This window comes from Myiozetetes cayanensis, unplaced genomic scaffold (assembly GCF_022539395.1).
Source record: "Myiozetetes cayanensis isolate MyiCay16 unplaced genomic scaffold, myiCay2020 scf2-11, whole genome shotgun sequence".
Classification (NCBI taxonomy): Eukaryota; Metazoa; Chordata; class Aves; order Passeriformes; family Tyrannidae; genus Myiozetetes; species Myiozetetes cayanensis.
In genome coordinates this window covers 31993556-32010451 of record NW_026087411.1, presented here as the reverse complement: position 1 = coordinate 32010451, position 16896 = coordinate 31993556, and the positions used below count along the sequence as shown (strand labels likewise).

General features: G+C 39.3%; 1 protein-coding gene across 10 annotated transcripts in view; it reads left to right on the top strand.

Annotated features, from left to right (window-relative positions):
* LTBP1 (latent transforming growth factor beta binding protein 1) overlaps nt 1-16896 on the top strand; it is a 188647-nt gene that overhangs the window by 92408 nt on the left and 79343 nt on the right. For all 10 annotated transcript variants that reach the window (XM_050315045.1, XM_050315039.1, XM_050315040.1 and 7 more), the window contains 2 exons: nt 6399-6501; nt 13364-13435. In XM_050315045.1, the coding sequence (XP_050171002.1) occupies nt 6399-6501; nt 13364-13435 (175 nt within the window). The remainder of the gene's footprint in view (nt 1-6398; nt 6502-13363; nt 13436-16896) is intronic.

The following is a 16896-nucleotide window of genomic DNA, read 5'->3' as shown; positions in this document are numbered from 1 at the left end:
TCTTTAATACCTCATTTTCTGCTGATTTTAATTTTAATTCTAATAAAAATGCCTTATGACACAGAATATCTTATTTTCCTAAATACTTATATAGCATAGTGGTATATCTAGTAAAGATTGTGTTGGAATTCTTGGGTCCTGTTCATTTTGCATATGGAGACTTTGCATTTAAATCAAGAAAAAAATGCAGATTCCTACTATCTGTCAAACTTCATCTAAAGATAGTTAAGCACTTTTTTTCATGCCTTAAGACCACTTTGAAGTGTTAACTAAGTATATTCATGTGTTTCCCTGTGGTTAGGAGTCAAATCACAATATGTCACCTATAGCAGACAATAGAAGCACATCTTGAGAGATTGTTCTAATTAAGCTAAATAATGTTAATGAGGAACACTAGGGAAGACTTTATTGCAAATTAAATGGGCTGTCCATTTTTCAGTGCACATATGTTTTCAAATGTGTTTCAAAGCTGCTTAGTATGCCTGATCAACAGATGTTAGTTAATCAACATCTCAAGTGGGATACATTTCTATGGAAATTGTTTATTTAATACTGTGTTTCAGTAATGTCTTTTACAGGAAACAATTGGTTTTTGTTTGAGCAACACACTTCTGTCTGCTGTCAGATTTGGTAGAACACAAAATAAACCAAGTGACTGGTGGCAGCTGGAAAAGGTCAGAAATTATCAACTTGTATCATGGTAAAGATTCTGACTGCAAATCATTAAGAATTTACTTAACGTTACTCAGACAAGGGCATACACTGATCGGTTACTTAACTTTGAGAATATACATAAAGTGTTTAGGAACTGGGCTTAGATAATTGATGAGGTTTTCAAATGGGAAATATTAAACAAAGGCAGCAAAGTTTCTGAGTTGGAAATCAGAAGAGCAAAATGTGTTGATAGCTCTTAATGCCTAACCTAACATATTGATACTGCTGTATGCAATATGATCATAGTGTATGTACTGTGGAGGTGATTACAGTAGTAATATGCCAGTTGAAGTTATTCATTCAACTGTACAAGTATTCCTGTTGAACTTCAGATTTAACAAACTTCAGATTTACCTCCTATGGAGGTAAATTTTAGGTATTTTGATTTTGTGACAGCTGTATGAAATGAACTTTCCTATTTATATTCTTTAGGCAGGAAAAATGATACAGTTTTGTGCTTCATACTGGTACTTGTTCTCTTAGAGCACTTTTAAAACCTTTTTTCTTTAGAATAGTCTCAAAAAAACCATCTCATAAAATAAAATAACTGTCTGGAATTCCTTGAAGCTCATGGTTTGGCTTCTGAAGTTCTTAAACAAATAGACTGTCAGAAATTGGTGTGGATTCATTTCCAGGATTAATGCTTCATTCGCAACAGTTTCTTTGCAGGATCAATACTCTGAAATATCAGAAGATTAAAGATGTATCAGATACCAAAAACTCCAAACATTGTTTTAATTACTCAAATAGAAGGAAGCTGGATAATTTTTACTTGCCTGTGAAGAATGTTCTGTTTAAGCCAAAACAAATTCTTTACCAGTTTTTCTAGAAAGTCTGGAAATATTTAAGTTTCTCTCCTCTGCTTATGAGACAATGACTGTTAGTGAGCCAGTGCTACATGGGATAATACTCTTAATTTGTAACAACCTGTCATTCAGCTGGTCAATTAAGTGTGTTTGTTAATTGTTTCAGTAATGCAGTTTACTAAGTTTGAGGTTTCTTACTCTGTTTGTCGTGCCTATAGGAAAAAAAAAAAAAAGAAGCAACAATCCAAGGTCTGTGCCTGTTGAATAGTTTACAGAAAGTTAAACAGTGTATCCATTCACTTCTCCTATTGTGGTATGTGAAATACAGTCTTTTGAGCTGAATCCCGGAGTCATTAGCTATTAACTCAGGCAAAGCACCTATCAATTTCAATCATAGTTAATCATATGACACCCCTTTATTTATGCCTCTATTGCGGTTTTAACTAACAGCTTGTGACAGGGATTTGTGGATGGGTCACGCAGGTGTCTGAGTCCCAGGAAATGTTGTGGTCCCCTGGCCAAAATCCTCTGTGATTGCCCTGAGAGTAATTGCCAAACTGGGCTTCCTACTGCACTTTACAGAATAAATTTCCTCTACTGCCTTAGCAGAGGGATTTCAAGGATATAATCCTTCCTTTTCCCTTGGCACTGGAAAACGCATGAAATCCTGGTGGCAGTGCACTACTGTTAGCACTCCAAGACTGTAGAGATGGGACAGAGGCTGGAGTCTGGACAGAGTAACAAAGAGGTGATGTGGCTTGGGGTGGCCTTTGTGCACCAGCACAGGGTCAGCCAGAATTTCAGTCTTCCAGTGGGAATATTCAGTACTTCCTTCAGTTATATAAAATATTGGCATAGAAGCCCAGGCACGCATGGGGAAAAATATGTGGATTCGAAACAATACTTTCAGTGTCTGTGAGTGCTTTACCCAGGAAGAACTTTGTTTTATAGCAGTACCATGTGTGCATCATACTGCTGCTACTGCTGAGCCTCTTTCAGCACAGTTGGGCTCTTTTATATGAAACCTTCATGACATCTTTGCTTTCTGATCCAGTAAGAGTGATTTCCAAATCCCAGACTTCTGACAGAGATATCGTTCATGAAAATCTGTTCTCTTTTCCAGGAACCCTCAGGAATACACACTGGATTAGTTTAAAATATATGTAGGCGATGGATAGAAAAGTGTAAACCTAAGCTTAGGGAATGGCATTATCTTCATGGACAGTCAAGCTGTATGCCTGTTTAGCTTTCCTGCTTCTTTTAGGCTTTTATGTGTGTGTTGGAGTTGTGTTGAATGGTCAGATAAACTAAAAAATAGTTGTGAATTCCCCTAAGTGATGTTTCCAGTCACTTGTGACTCAGAGACTGGAAAAGACTGGCTGAAGAACTAATGAGTTCTTCTTGGTAATAGGAAGTGGGTAAGACTTTTTAACTGGATAGAAATTACCTATAAAAGTTTTTGAGACCTGTAAAAACAGAGCTTCAGATCATAGATGCTTTGCTTAAGGGTTGTGAAAGGGGAGAGTATTTTAAGAAAATGCAGCAGGAAAACAGTTTGTGGAGTGACATGAGCATTGAGAGTATCTGAAGCACTATTAGACGTATCAGAAAAATCAGGGTTTACTAGGCGTAGAAGAACTCTCTGTTTCTGCTTGGATTAGGACTTTGCAGAGTAGTCATGTTTTCTGATACATAGCTCCAAAATTACACAGATCTTACAGCACTGGGAGCCCCATGTGGCAGTTGCTTTTTCTCACTGGCCAGTTTCTACAATGATCTGGATGTTAACCAAATTATCATTGATTCTTCAAGCTTTAATTCACCATAGAGGCAGTGGGAGCAGCAGCTTTAATCATTGCCAGTTTTTACTGACAGGACTACGAACTACAATTGCCAGATGACTCAGACTTTGGCATCCTTATTTTTGCTCATGGTTTTTATATGGAAATTTGAAAAAGTTATGACCACAGAGATCATGATTTTCAGTAGAGTGCAAATGCTGTAGCACCACACCTAAACTATAAGTGGGCATCAGTTCATCTTCCTCCTCCTCCACTACTTTATTTTTCTCCCCTCCTTCTTCTCCTTCTTTGCTTTTTATATTTTTAACTTATTACTATTAAATCACACCTTTTCTATTCTGGAGTGGGGGAGGGGGGGAAAGGCCAGTTCACGATGGCATGTTGGCTCTCAGCTTAGTGGAATCTTGCCTTGACACATGTGAGCTGCTGGAATGTGTCCTTGAGGCTTTTGACATTGAAGAGAAACACTAGGTTTTAAGTAATGTGCCTCACTGCCCAAATGCTCCATTTCTGAGATCATAAGGGAAGCTGCAGCACCAACCTTGATTCCTTCTACTTCTTTTCAGAAAGAGGAGAGTTGTAAAAGCAAGGTACACTGAGGGAAGAAGAGTTGAGTGCAACATGCTTTAGCTGACTCTTGATAACAACCACAGTGTGCGACTTCAATAAGTGACTTCTTTGTCCTTGAAAAAGCAGTCTCAGTTCTAGGAAAAAAGTTGAGCATCTGTAATTACAAAGTAAAACCGAATAGCTGTGGTTATAGTGTAAAGTGGTCCTTCCTGGAGCGTGCTCACCTGGGACACAAGTTGAGAAAACCAACATTGCTTAAGGATGTAACATGAATTCTCTAAGGTTTTAGTGTAGCCACTTGGAGGAGGCATTTTGAGTATTCTCCAGCTGAAAGATTTTTAAGCTTCTGGGAACTGCAGCACAATCTGTATGTCATCTAGCTAGGGGCAGTTGAAAGAGCTAGTTCCAGTTTTGGAAACAGCCAAGCTGCTACAGCAGAGAGGGTTGTGCAGAATTCCCCATTTGTGCATCTTGGTGATCTTTGTGAAGTACCAGGCTGAGGGTTGCTTCTGGAAGCAACTCAGCAGACTCTGACTGGTCAGGAATGGCCAGTCTAGCGCAAGACAGCTGAAAGATGTGTTCACATAACATAAGCCTGGGCCAGTATCTGAAAGGTGAGACTTGCTTAGATACTTTGCTGCTTTAACACAGCCAAAGTGAGGATGGTATTTCCTATGTTGCACCCCTTGCAACATAGGATAATTTGTCACCAGACCCTCTGCAGACAGCAATTGAAAACAGACTCATAAAGTTGCACAATAACTGAGCAGTCTTTTTGAATCCTTTTGGCCACTCCGTTCTTTTTACTTTTCATGTGTCACCCTAAACCGAGACTCAGAGCACAAGTGCTGGTACCCTGTATATGGGTGGTGTGAGTAGGCACACCATAACTGTGCTAAGGTGCCCTAGTGCCAAAAACTTTGACATGTGTGGCTGTCACTGGAATGGAGGATGCTTCCAGCTTCTCGCTTGTCCCTTGACAGATGTCTAAGCTGCACGTTCAGTAAGTGCTGAGCTGCTGCAGGCTGCACATTGCAGTTTGATGTTAAAAGAGTGTACTGGAGCTGCTTTGTTGCGGAGATAGTTCAGGAGGCGCCTGGGGGGGAGTATCTGTGAGAAAAGGATAGAGAAGGTGTCTGGGATGATGCCTTGCTGGCCCTCCCCACGCAGAGGGGGCCCTCTGCTGAGTCAGAACCCTGATGTGGGGTAGCTTGCTATCTTGTTACTAGTCACACTATGAAGCTACAGAGAGTAGCTCTGCTTCAGAAACATCATTGGCTCATGTGTGTCCATATGATCAAGAGGACACTGGAAAAATTTTGGGAAAGTTGGAGGAAGCTGTCAGTGCCTGTGCATTCAACATGATCTGCACTGCGGAGTGACTGGGTTACCAGGTGAAGTGAAAGCAACTGCAAGGCCACAGCCTGTGGCATAGGATGAGGCAGCTGTCTTGAGCTGAAAGCTAAGCGGCAGTGAGCATTTGAGTCAGAGGTTTATATGCTGTCAGAAAGAAGAGTTAGAAAGTCTATTCACTCCATACTGAGGATTCACACTTTGGCCCATTTGAATTGTATGCTGCAGTGCTTATTTATATCAGCATTTGCTTTGAAAGTATTACTAAGGGCAGCTGTTGTGAACTTCTCCTGTGCATTGTTCATTCCCTTTTATACATCATTGGCAGATTTTGATGTTTTGGGTTTTTTAACATCTGCATCTGAAATACATTTATGCTTTCTTTACCATGAGAAACAGAAGAAAATTACAAAAGTCAAGAACATAACTAGTACCTTGTAAGCTTCTAAAAATTAGTATTCTTAATAATAAAAAGCATACTAAGTATATTATTGATGGGGGAATGACAATTGACCTCAGAAATTATTTCATGATTAATTTGAATATTTGTATGGGGAGGGAGAGAGTTCTTTGGAATAACACAGGCATCACTAATTTCAACTTTAGTCATCTTACATGTGTTATCTTCAGTTTTTGAGCAGCAGAATTGTTAAATTTGGCAGTTTCCAGTAACTGATCATAAACATTAAACATAAGTTGACAGTAAATTGAGGCTATTTAGTAGGAAATAACATAAAAACCAGAGTCATACTTTTTGTCTTTCTCTAAGAGAGTAATTAGGTGTTTGAGATAATTTATATAGCTTCTGAAAAGGTGGACAAGGATGTTTTGATGAGGAAAAAGGTAGGGAATAGTGGTGAGTTACTACCTTTAGAAATATACTCACCCATTCTTGTGGCATATTGTTTCCTTCTGTTTCTTTCTCCTTCTTTTCAAGTTGCTACAGGGGAAGATAATAATGTCACCTAACTGACTCATGCCTGTATAGAGAGGCTTTGCAATGCAAAGGCACCATTTAAGCTCAGCTGAGAGCTCCAGTGAATCTTCAGTGTCTCAGCAAGAGGTTCATCCAAGAGGACTGAGAAAACATTGTACTAGAAGTGAGCATTTTATAGTATCACTAACCAGAGTATTCTTTACCTGACTATTCCAGTGTGGCAAAGCACTTCCTGGCCTTTCCAAGCAAGAAGACTGCTGTGGAACCGTGGGTACTTCCTGGGGTTTTAACAAATGCCAGAAATGTCCAAAGAAGCCATGTAAGTGCTATTTTGTTGTTATTCTCTGGATCAGCTTATGCCTTTTTTCCCCCTTAAGTAGTTGGGTTTTTTGGGTTTTTTTTTAAGGAAAAAAAAGCAACAAAAGGAACCTACTAGAAAGAATGTGCTATGATTTGATTAGGAACAGGTTGTAGAAACTGGAATTCCCCTGCATGCCAGCAGGGTTACATTATACAGGCACTCAGTGTAGCCAGCAAAGTTGACATCGTTGGGTTTATTCTCCCCTTCCTCCTCCTTTAAGTCAGTGGTGGACTGTTGTGTTTTCCCAGTGCAGGAAGAATAATCACATTGAATCATCTTGCCTTTTCCAGCTGGACTTATTTTTTTTTAAGTTTGCACAGAAATCTTAAATTATAGAGGCGCCAGTTACTGCTTGGAGAGAACGCAGTGACGTCTTGGGACTGCAGATGAACTTTCAAGTTTGGAGCCAAGGTCTTTCAGGCTCTAAATTGTCAGTTATTTTTTTTTCCTCTGCTTTTGAAATATCTTCCCCAACAATTAGACAATGACAAAGACTTCTTTCACCATTTTACTAACTACAATTTGACATCATATTATAAGGAGAAAGAAATTTCAAATTTTTTGCATGATAGGTGAAGATACTCTCTTAAACTTTCTGTGAATTATATTATCGTTGCACAGGAATAACGGTACTCCTGTGTCATGTTGTATCTTCATCATTAAATGAAAGATGGGTAAAGGTAATGTAATCTCAGTTTTGCAGATGGAGTGGACCTGCATTTAGTGGGCCAAAAATAGGGCAGGAGATTGCAGTCATTCTTATCTAGGTCTTCTGTTGTTTGTACAGATAGCAATGTTGGAAACATGTTCAGTGTTTGATCTTTTTGGAAGCATGTTTTTGTCAGCAAGTCTCAATGTAAATGTAAATACAATTCCAGCAGAAAACCTGCTTTTGCTTCTATTTCTCTGACTCCTCCTTCCATAAGAGACTGACATAAATTTATACTGACTCAGTCTGATCTACTAGTTTATGGAGCATATAATTTTCATTCATTGGAGTATGTTTATTTTCTAATGTGCTTCAGAGAGAGAGCCTCCTTGGGGTCGTATTTAATAAGACTCAGGTACCTGAATTTTTATTCCTGTATTATGTAAATACAGTTTCTAACAGAGGCATGCATGCCAACTGTAGGAAGTTTAACAAAGAAAAGTGCTGGATTCTGCACCTGGGATGGGGCAGCCCTGGATGTACAGACAGACTGGAAAATGAGATGCTGGAAGGCAATGCCATGGAAAGGGACCTGGGGGGTCCTGGTCTGTGGCAAGTTGAATGAGTCAGCAGTGCCCTGGCAGCCAGGAGGGCCAACCGTGTCCTGGGGGGCATCAGGCAAAGCATCACCAGCCGATCGAGGGAGGGGATTGCTCTGCTCTGCTCTGCACTGGGGCAGCCTCACCTTGAATATTGTGTGCAGTTTTGGGCACTGCAATACAAGAAAGATATGAAGCAATTGAGAGTGTCCAAAGGACGACAATGAAGATGATGAAGGACCTTGAGGGGAAGCCATATGAGGAGTGGCTGAGGGCACTTGGTCTGTTCAGCCTGGAGAAGAGAATGAGCAGAGACCTCATCGCAGTCTACAACTTCTTCACAAGGGGAAGAGGAGGGGCGGGCACTGATTTCTTCTCTCTGGTGACCAGTGATAGAACCTGAGGGAACGGCGTGAAGATGTGTCAGGTGAGGTTTAGGTTGGATATTAGAATAAGGTTTTTCACCCAGAGGGTGGTTGGGCTCTGGAACAGGCTCCTCAGGAAAGCGGTCATGGCATCAAGCTTTCCAGAGTTCAGGAAGCATTTGGACAATGCTCTCAGGCACATGGTGTGATTCTTGGAGCTGTCCTGTTCAGGGCCACGAGTTGGACTTGATGATCCCAGGACTTCCCCCTCATGAAGCTGTACTGGCTGTGACCGATGACTGCGTTGTCCTCCAGGTGTTTTTCAGTATTTCCCAGAAAAATATTTTCCATGATTTTACCAGACTCTGAAGTGAGACTGACAGGCCTGTAGTTTCTGGGGTCTTCCTTCTTGAAAACTGGGACAACATTTACCAGCTTCCAGTCATCTGGGACCTCTCTGGATTCCCAAGACCAATCAAGTGGACCACAGTATAAAAATTGACATTAAGCTATTAGAGAGTGTCCAAAGGAGGGCCACAAGGATGAAGGGTCTGGAGGGGAAACCTTATGAGGAGTGGCTGAGAACACTTGTTTTGTTCAACCTGGAGAAGAGGGGAATTAAAGAAGACCACTTGTATTCTAGAACTTCTCATGAGGGGAGGTACAGATCTCTTCACTACCGTGATCAGTGACAGGCCTTGAGGAAATGGCATGAAACTTAGTCAGGAGAGGTTTAGGTTGGATATCAGGAAAAAGATTTTTCTCCCACAGAGTGGTTGAGAACTGGAACAATCTCCCCAGGGAAGTCAGCTCCAAGCCTGTCTAAGTTCACAAAGCATTTGGACAACACTCTGAGGCACGTGGTGTTATTCTGGGGTGTCCTGTATAGGGCCAGGAGCTGGACTCGATGATCCTGATGAGTCCCTTTAACTCAGGATATTCTGTGATTCTCTATATTGGTGTATGAATTATTAAATGTGTCCTGATTTTATAGTTTTTTTCAAATAAGTAACAATTTCACTACAACTGAAAGTCTTGTTGATTGGAAGGATATGGGCATGTGGAATATTGCTTAGTTGGATATAAGTGTGCCATGAGAAAAATCACAAAAGCCTGAAATGTGATTCAACCAAAAACTGTTTGGAACTACTCATACAGTAGTTTTGGTTCCTGGTTTGAAGTGAAGTCCACTTGTTAGTTCTTCATTGTTCAGGTAAAACACTGGTTGTCTCAGCCTGGAATCCACAGTGGATGTGTTGGTCAGGCAGATGTTTAATACCAACACATCTGGGGTAGTGTTAAAAGCAAGCAATCAAGGAAACACTGGGGCAAACCACGTCTGAAATCCTGATGTACAGATGCTTCCTAGATGGCTACAGAGACGTGCCTGAACTCAACCTAAAAACCTCTCCTGAAAGGAAGTCCAGCACCCTTTGTTCAAAGCACTGAGTAAGAATACTTTTTTTTAAATGCTAATGAGATGAGCAATGTCTTTTTGTTATAAAAGCTTAATGGCCAGCATGCTTGCTCAAGATGGGACACTTCAGAGTTCCTTTATCTGCCAGAATAATTTCTAATCTACATTTTATACCTATGAGGAGATGCCCTAACCCATAAAATGTAGAAACAATTCTTGGAACAGGACTAGTAACTCAGTCTCTTTCCCAGAGTCCTTAATTACTTACGGTATGAGTCATGCTCACTCCTGCTTTCTGGCTCAATTTGGAATTGTTTTTTTGAATGTAACTGTATGATCTCAAGAGGAGACAGAGAATGTTGCCACTTGGAATAATCCTTTACTTCTGATTAAAGCATTCCTGGAAAGTAAGGGTTTGTTTCTCCTAGACGTAATCGGATACATTTCTCGTCTTTCTAGGTGGGAGTTCTCACATACATTAGTGTTTTAAGAAGGGAGAAGGGTGCACTGTCTGTTTTCTCCAGATTAAAATACAGCGTCATTATATCAAGAACATAATTTGGTAGATGTATGCTTCAGGAATATTCATTAAATCTGTTAGGGAGCTTTGGTAGCAGTGTAGGTGTTTTTTCTAGACCAGCTTTGATTTAGGAATGGTTCTCTGCGTGATGCTATTCAATCGTTCCGTGTCTTATGGCAATTCTGCATGGGTGCAAATGATGAATTTTCAGATTTCTAAGAACTGTAGGTGATAAATTTGGAATTTTGAGGGTGTTTAAGTGACCTTACAGCATCTTAGAATTTTATAAATGTTCAGTTTGAATTTAGGCACACAACTGAAACCTCCAAATCTGTTTTGGATCTGTGCCTAAGTGTCCTCAGGGCATAGGTGTCAAACTAAGCCTCATGCCAGTATCAAAGTGTTATGTTTCTGTAGAGTAAACAATTTTCAAAGATAAATGTATATTTATTATAAGACTTAATGGAAGTATGGAGTGGATGCTGAAGGATTTATGTTCATCAAGTATTTTTACTTTTACAACAATGAGAATGGCTCAGTGGTAGAAAGGGTATGCATATATATTTACATGTATAAATTTATATGATATTGGATGAAAAAGCTTGCCAGTCAAGTAAATCATTAGGAAGTTGTTAGTTAAGTGATATCTGTGGTGGTGCCTCAACAGGCAAAGTTAGTCCCACAGTAGTCCCATATAGTTTTGACCTGTTCTGATACTTCACTAAATTGGTATTACCCTTTTTATTCCTTCTTGGAAGCAAACAGACTTCCTTTTGCTTTTATGGTTTTATGCTTCATAAACTTAGTTTAAGGTTGACCTGTTTTTATAATAATATGTAGTCAGGTTGCAATCTTTTGTGTAACACACTTCAGCAAAACATTTAAGCATATACTTCAGTCTCACTAGCAGGCACTTTTCTTCTCACTTCAATCAGCTACTTAAGGACATGCGTGAGCTTATGTGTGTGTCTTGTTCCCATGGTCTTAAGTAGGTCTCTGTCACTTTCTAGAGATGTACTTCAACATTTTGGGTTACAGCCATTTTGGGTTACTTCTCAGTCAGGGCTTCTGTCCTATTGCAAAGTTAAGTGCCTTGGCCTGAGACAGCTCCCATGTCTGTAAGTTTATGGGTTATTCAGTTTTACTGAAAACCAAAAGAAGAAATTTTGGAACAGATCTCCATTTTTGAGGGCTTCTACAGAAGACAACGTTTAAGATAAAGTGCATTTCTGTGTTACATGGGGAATGTTATGATTGGTCAGGCTTCTTGTTAACAGTTAATAATTACAAACTCTAAGTGAGTAAAGGGTAAGCGATGTAGGACTCCATCCAGCTCCCACATGGATCACTAGGCATCACTGAACAAGCTCCTTACTCTACTGTGACCCACTTATGTTTCTGCTTTTTGTAGAAGGAAGAAAACAGCTGCTAATAAGCTGCCATTTCCTGTTCGGTGTGGGAGTAGGAGGATGAGGAGGGAGGGAGGGAGAGGTTAAAAATCTCTGACCTCACTCCACCACTGCACTTTCTAGAGCAGCTGAGTCACCCTGGAAGGGAAAATGTGCTGTAGCACTGGAAAAGGCCTGGCATAGCTTATGGGCTGGTCTCCATCTACAACTGGAAGAGTTCTGCTCTTCCTCTGTTTTTGTTCATCAGACTGCACTGCAGGGTATCGTTCTTGCCCACAAAAAGTTACAGAGACTCTCTTGGGTTTAGTATGAATTGAATCAGATCTGTAATGGCAAATACAGATCAGTTAGGACTGATCAGAGTAATGAGTGCAATTACAAGTCTGACTCTGCCAACATGACTATTAGGAGTTTCATTGATATTTTTTGGGACCAGATCATTGTGCTTTTGTAAATCTCACCTTAAAATTCAACTGTTTTTAATGTTAACATTGTGAAAAGATTGTAGCTGCCACTTAACCCAAATTTTGGGTTAAGTTAAAATGGTTGTAGTCAATGTAAAGCTGGAAAAGTATGTGTTCAAAACTCTAATAATATTATTATTGCTGTGTTTTAGCCTGTACTATTTTTGTGTTTAACCATTTTGTAATTTATGCAATATCTAAGGAGAATCCTAATGTTGTAATTAAGCAATTATTTTCAGTAAGTCACAGCAATTTGAAATAAAACTATCTCACTCCAAAAACTGCTACTCAGTATCATGACTTAAAATTTTTCAAATAATGGGAAAATCTCTAGAAGTAATGAAAATAATTATTAGGTTTTTTCTTCTTCCTTTTTTTGTTTTTTTTTTCTTTTCCCCCCACTGTTACAGTCAACCAGATACCAGTTTTAAAATAAGCTGCAGGGATAAATGTGCAATTCAGGCATTCCATGGTGTGAAGCCAATCAATGACAGTGTGTTACTCGGTTTTTCTGTCTTATATACAGTAAAGATGGAAAGTACTGCATCTGTTTTTTGTTGGGGTTGTTTTTTGTTTGGTTGGTTTGGTTTAGGTTCTTTTTTTTATGCCTGCTGAACATTCAGAACACTTTTAAGGAAACCGAAAGATGTGACAAAATATAAGATATCTCTGTTGTAGCAAATTATGAAAAACTCTCTTGACTCTTATCAAAGGCATCTATGTGATCATAGTGCCAAAAGTTTAGTCCTGTATGTTTAACGATTTACTGGACTTTGTCAAGAAGTTAGATTTTAGTGCATAACCATACAAAGAAGTTACTGCTCTTATTTATTGTGTTTAAGAATCAATACACAGTTTTCTGCAGTCTCAAAAGCAACCTTAAGGGAACAAAAAAACAGTAAAGAGAAATAAAAAACTGATTAACTGAACACTTTCTGTTTTGGGAAAATTGAATTCAGTCTTTATTTTGCAGTATTATATCTGTGACAGTTTGCACTGATCAGCCAGTATGTGAAGTTCAGTCTTCTAAAATTCAGCAACTTTGTTAGGTAAATCACAGATGTGTCTTTTTCTTCTTTCCTCCTGCCCCTTATTTCAAAAGTTTATTTGTATCTATTTCCTCTGGATTTCAGGTATTTTTTTAATTCAGCATGGCAGGAGAATTGATACCCAACAATTTTGCTTTCTAACTGAGATCTCAAGTGGTACACATATGGAAAGAGATGGAATTAAGGTTACCTGTACAGCCTTTAATTTTAAGTTCTTAATCTTTTATGCTTAACCATGCATCAAAAAAACTTGATTTTTTAAAATAATTATATGATGAATTGGATGTCAGGCTCTGGAAATAATTATATAAATTAGCATTATTTAATTGATACAATTCTTTTCTTCAGCTTACCACGGATACAATCCTATGATGGAATGCCCCCAAGGCTACAAGAGGATCAATGCTACATTTTGTCAAGGTATGATAGTGCCCACAACTGATTGTGTCTGTGTACTTGTTTTCTGTGACAGATTCTTTGATATTTATGACTTAGATGAATGAATCTAGTTCATTGATTTGTATTTGAGAAAAATTGTTGAGGCTACTTTTAACTCTTTCCAAATATTGGCAACTCTATAGGGTGTTTTTTTGCCTTCAGGGCAAAAAACTTTTAGAACTTTTACTTATAGTCTCATTTTCTTTGATGATGTATATAGATGATTTCATAAGGATCTGTTTACTTTGCTCTTCAGTATAAAGACATTGTTCTGTCAGGTTTTTTGCTAAACACTGAATCTGTAGACTTAGTTAAGTCAGATGAAACCAGCAATATAGAATAATTTTTATAATCACAGAGGTTTAGAGTAATCAGAGAAAAATTCTTTTGGACTTAGAAGTTAGACACAACAGTACTGAGAAATGCCAGACAATGTCCCTGGCCAGTGGAGATGAAAAATATGTGTACCTGGCTGCCATGTAAAGCAGTGACCCACATACTTCCAGAATGTGCATAGTGCAGGTGAGGATGTATGGAGTTAGATACTGTGTAAGTTGTGTTACTCCAAGATTAGACTGTATTATCTCTTGGTGGTAACCATAGTAGTTATCAAAACATACAGGGTTGTGGGATCTGCAGGATCATGAAGCTACAAAGAAAGGCTTGGGACAGTTACATTCTCCTGGCCTATGGCAACTCTATCTGATGAAGGTGAAGAGATACCCATAGAGATATGATCGTTCTTGCTGTGTGTCTTTGAGCACTGGACAGAGGTGCCAGATGAGGATGCAGGAAAAACCTTAATTGCTTGTCTGACTTGATTGGCACAGCATGAGCAAACAAGAAGGAGCTCTGAGAAGATGTGAGCAGTCTTGCAGTGGTACTCTGGAGAGAGATTTGGGAAATAAGGGAAAACTGAGCTCAAGGGAGACTGATACTGCTGTGGTCAGGTTTGTTAGTCATTGTTGATCCAGCAAGGGCAAAAGAGGTCCCAACAGAGAGGAGTAGCGGTGGAGAGCAGGATAAAATGAAAGAGTAAATGATGTTAAAGGATATTTGTAGGCATTTGAGACATAAACTTAATCTTATTTAACTGAAAACTTTCACTTAGCATTCTGATGACAGAATGTAAAATAGCCAGTTGCATAAAGAAATTATTTACCAACCAAAGTAATGAAGTTCATAGAGCATTAAACACAGATGTCATGCTGTTTCACTGCTGAGGGAGATGTGAGCTGCTATCTGCAAGTATAGACACCTGAGCCCATCTGCTGCTCTGGCATCTATCTAGTGGTTTACCAGCAGGGTAGGAGCATTTGGAAGACTCCAAGAGAAAACTGGGATGGGTCAAAATAGTAAAAACTAAATGGAGGAGAGCTGCCAATTGCATCTCAGGAGCTTGCTCCCTGCTCTGCAGTGAAAAACTAGAGTCCTCTTAATAAATAAAAGGAGTGGGGACATGTTGATGGTAACTTACTAATGAGAACTGAAAAGTGAAAAGGTGAAGGAGGTGAGTATGAGTCATAAATGGGCCACCTTTTCATGCCTCAAATTAAACACGCAGGTGGTATGTATATTTCAGCAAGATGTTTCCAGCTATTTTAATGGAGATTGTCTCATTCTGCATATTATTCATGAGGTTTTTTGGAGTCTGCAAAAGAGAGGTTTTCTAACTTTGAGCACAGGAAGTCTCTAGAAGATGCCATCATGGCATCTCTCTGAACATGATCCAGGAGGAAAAGGAGCTTTTAGTATCTTCAGTAGTTGGGCACAAACTCCTCACAATAGTTTCCTAGAGAGCAGCAACCCAGCAGGCATTTGAAGGCACATAGGGCATTCAGTTTGTTTCAAGAGATTGTACCTAGGTGTTGGCAAATCTTATTCCATGGAAACTAAGATAGTCAGGGTCTACAGGTGGTTAAAAATGGTCTGCTACTTGTTGAAGGTTGCCTGTAGTAGGCCAGGAAATTGTTTCATTGGGCACTGACAGGCTGATAAGGGAGGGAGAACATATGTCTCTGGGTAGGAGCATTCGAGGGAACTAAGTACTGCCATGGTAGTGTACAGAAATAGATCCATACCTAGTAGGCTAGTCATTGCTTTTTGCACTGGATTTTGATAGATTTTCCACTGACACATTTTTGTACCACATAACTAACACTGCAAGAAATATGAGGCTTTAAAATAGTTTGTTTTATACTGCTGTCATTATCCCAGAAGAGAGCAAGCTGTAAACTCTAAATATAACTTGTAATTGATACATAGAAATTTCTAATCTAGAGCTTAATCATCAAATGGGAGTAGGATTGTCTCACCAGGAAGTAGACTGTTGAATTGAGGATGGGGGCAATCTCTTAACTTTCTGGAGAGGGCAGAGGTGGTGGCTGTTGGATGTTCCCCCTATTGCCTTATCAAGGCTTGAATGGCTGAATGGCTTCTCTGTAATTTGCTCACCAACACACTCCAAAAGGAGGTACAAAAAAGGAAGGAACTGGGAGAAGAAATACCCATGAAACAAAGCCACGATGGAATTTAGTACTGTTGAAGTAAGTAACAAGATTACAATTTTCTTTCTGCAGGTCATGATTTTGACCTCTGTTTGAATGTTCTTTAGGAAAGCTAACTTCATTCGTGAAAGCTGCTGTCAGGGTGCGTTTCAGTCCTGAAGTGGTTAATAGCATGTGCTTTTCAAGGGGGCAGCCAAAAGTGTCCTGTTAGTTTATATGAAGCAGACATGCTTTTCTAGGAGCAAAGAGGACGGGCTAATGAAAGAAGAGCTGTCCATATTACTAACACGGAGTAAAACTACAGCAGTAGATGTTGAGAGAAAACTGTTTAAGCTGCTGTCGTGGGAGTATTCATGTTCTTTCAATGATCCTTACAATTATATTAGAAGGGAGTGGAGCAGTATGTCTATATGCAAGTGTACGTTTTAATTAGATTATTCTTTACTGAAAGGATACACATGCTGTGTGCATGCTCAGAAAGGGCCAGGGCTGCCAGACAAAATAGTAATGAGGATACATTTCTGAATCCATGCCTCCAGCTTAAAGAGATTGTTGTTTTCACCTAAATATTGTCCAGCTTTCACTGCCTTTGAAAAATTGGGCCTAAAAGCCAATTAACCTTTTGTTCTACATTGGTTTTGCAGTCAAAAGCCTACAAAGGCTTCATAAACTAAGAAGTATTAGTGTGATTAATAACCAGATCCTGATTTCTTTGCTTTCAAGTGAGTGAACTAATACAATGAAACATTCTTCTCTCTAATGTGTAAGTAGGACAACAAAGACCCATCTGTGGGTATGTTAATTCAAACAGTTTAGTGTAATTGCTATTAAGAAAGCTCTTTTCCCCCTCAGTAATTATCCTTTCAATTGGGTGATTTATTACATGTGCACACATGGATGCCCTAAGGCTGTCATTAGAGCCAAAATACAGCTTAT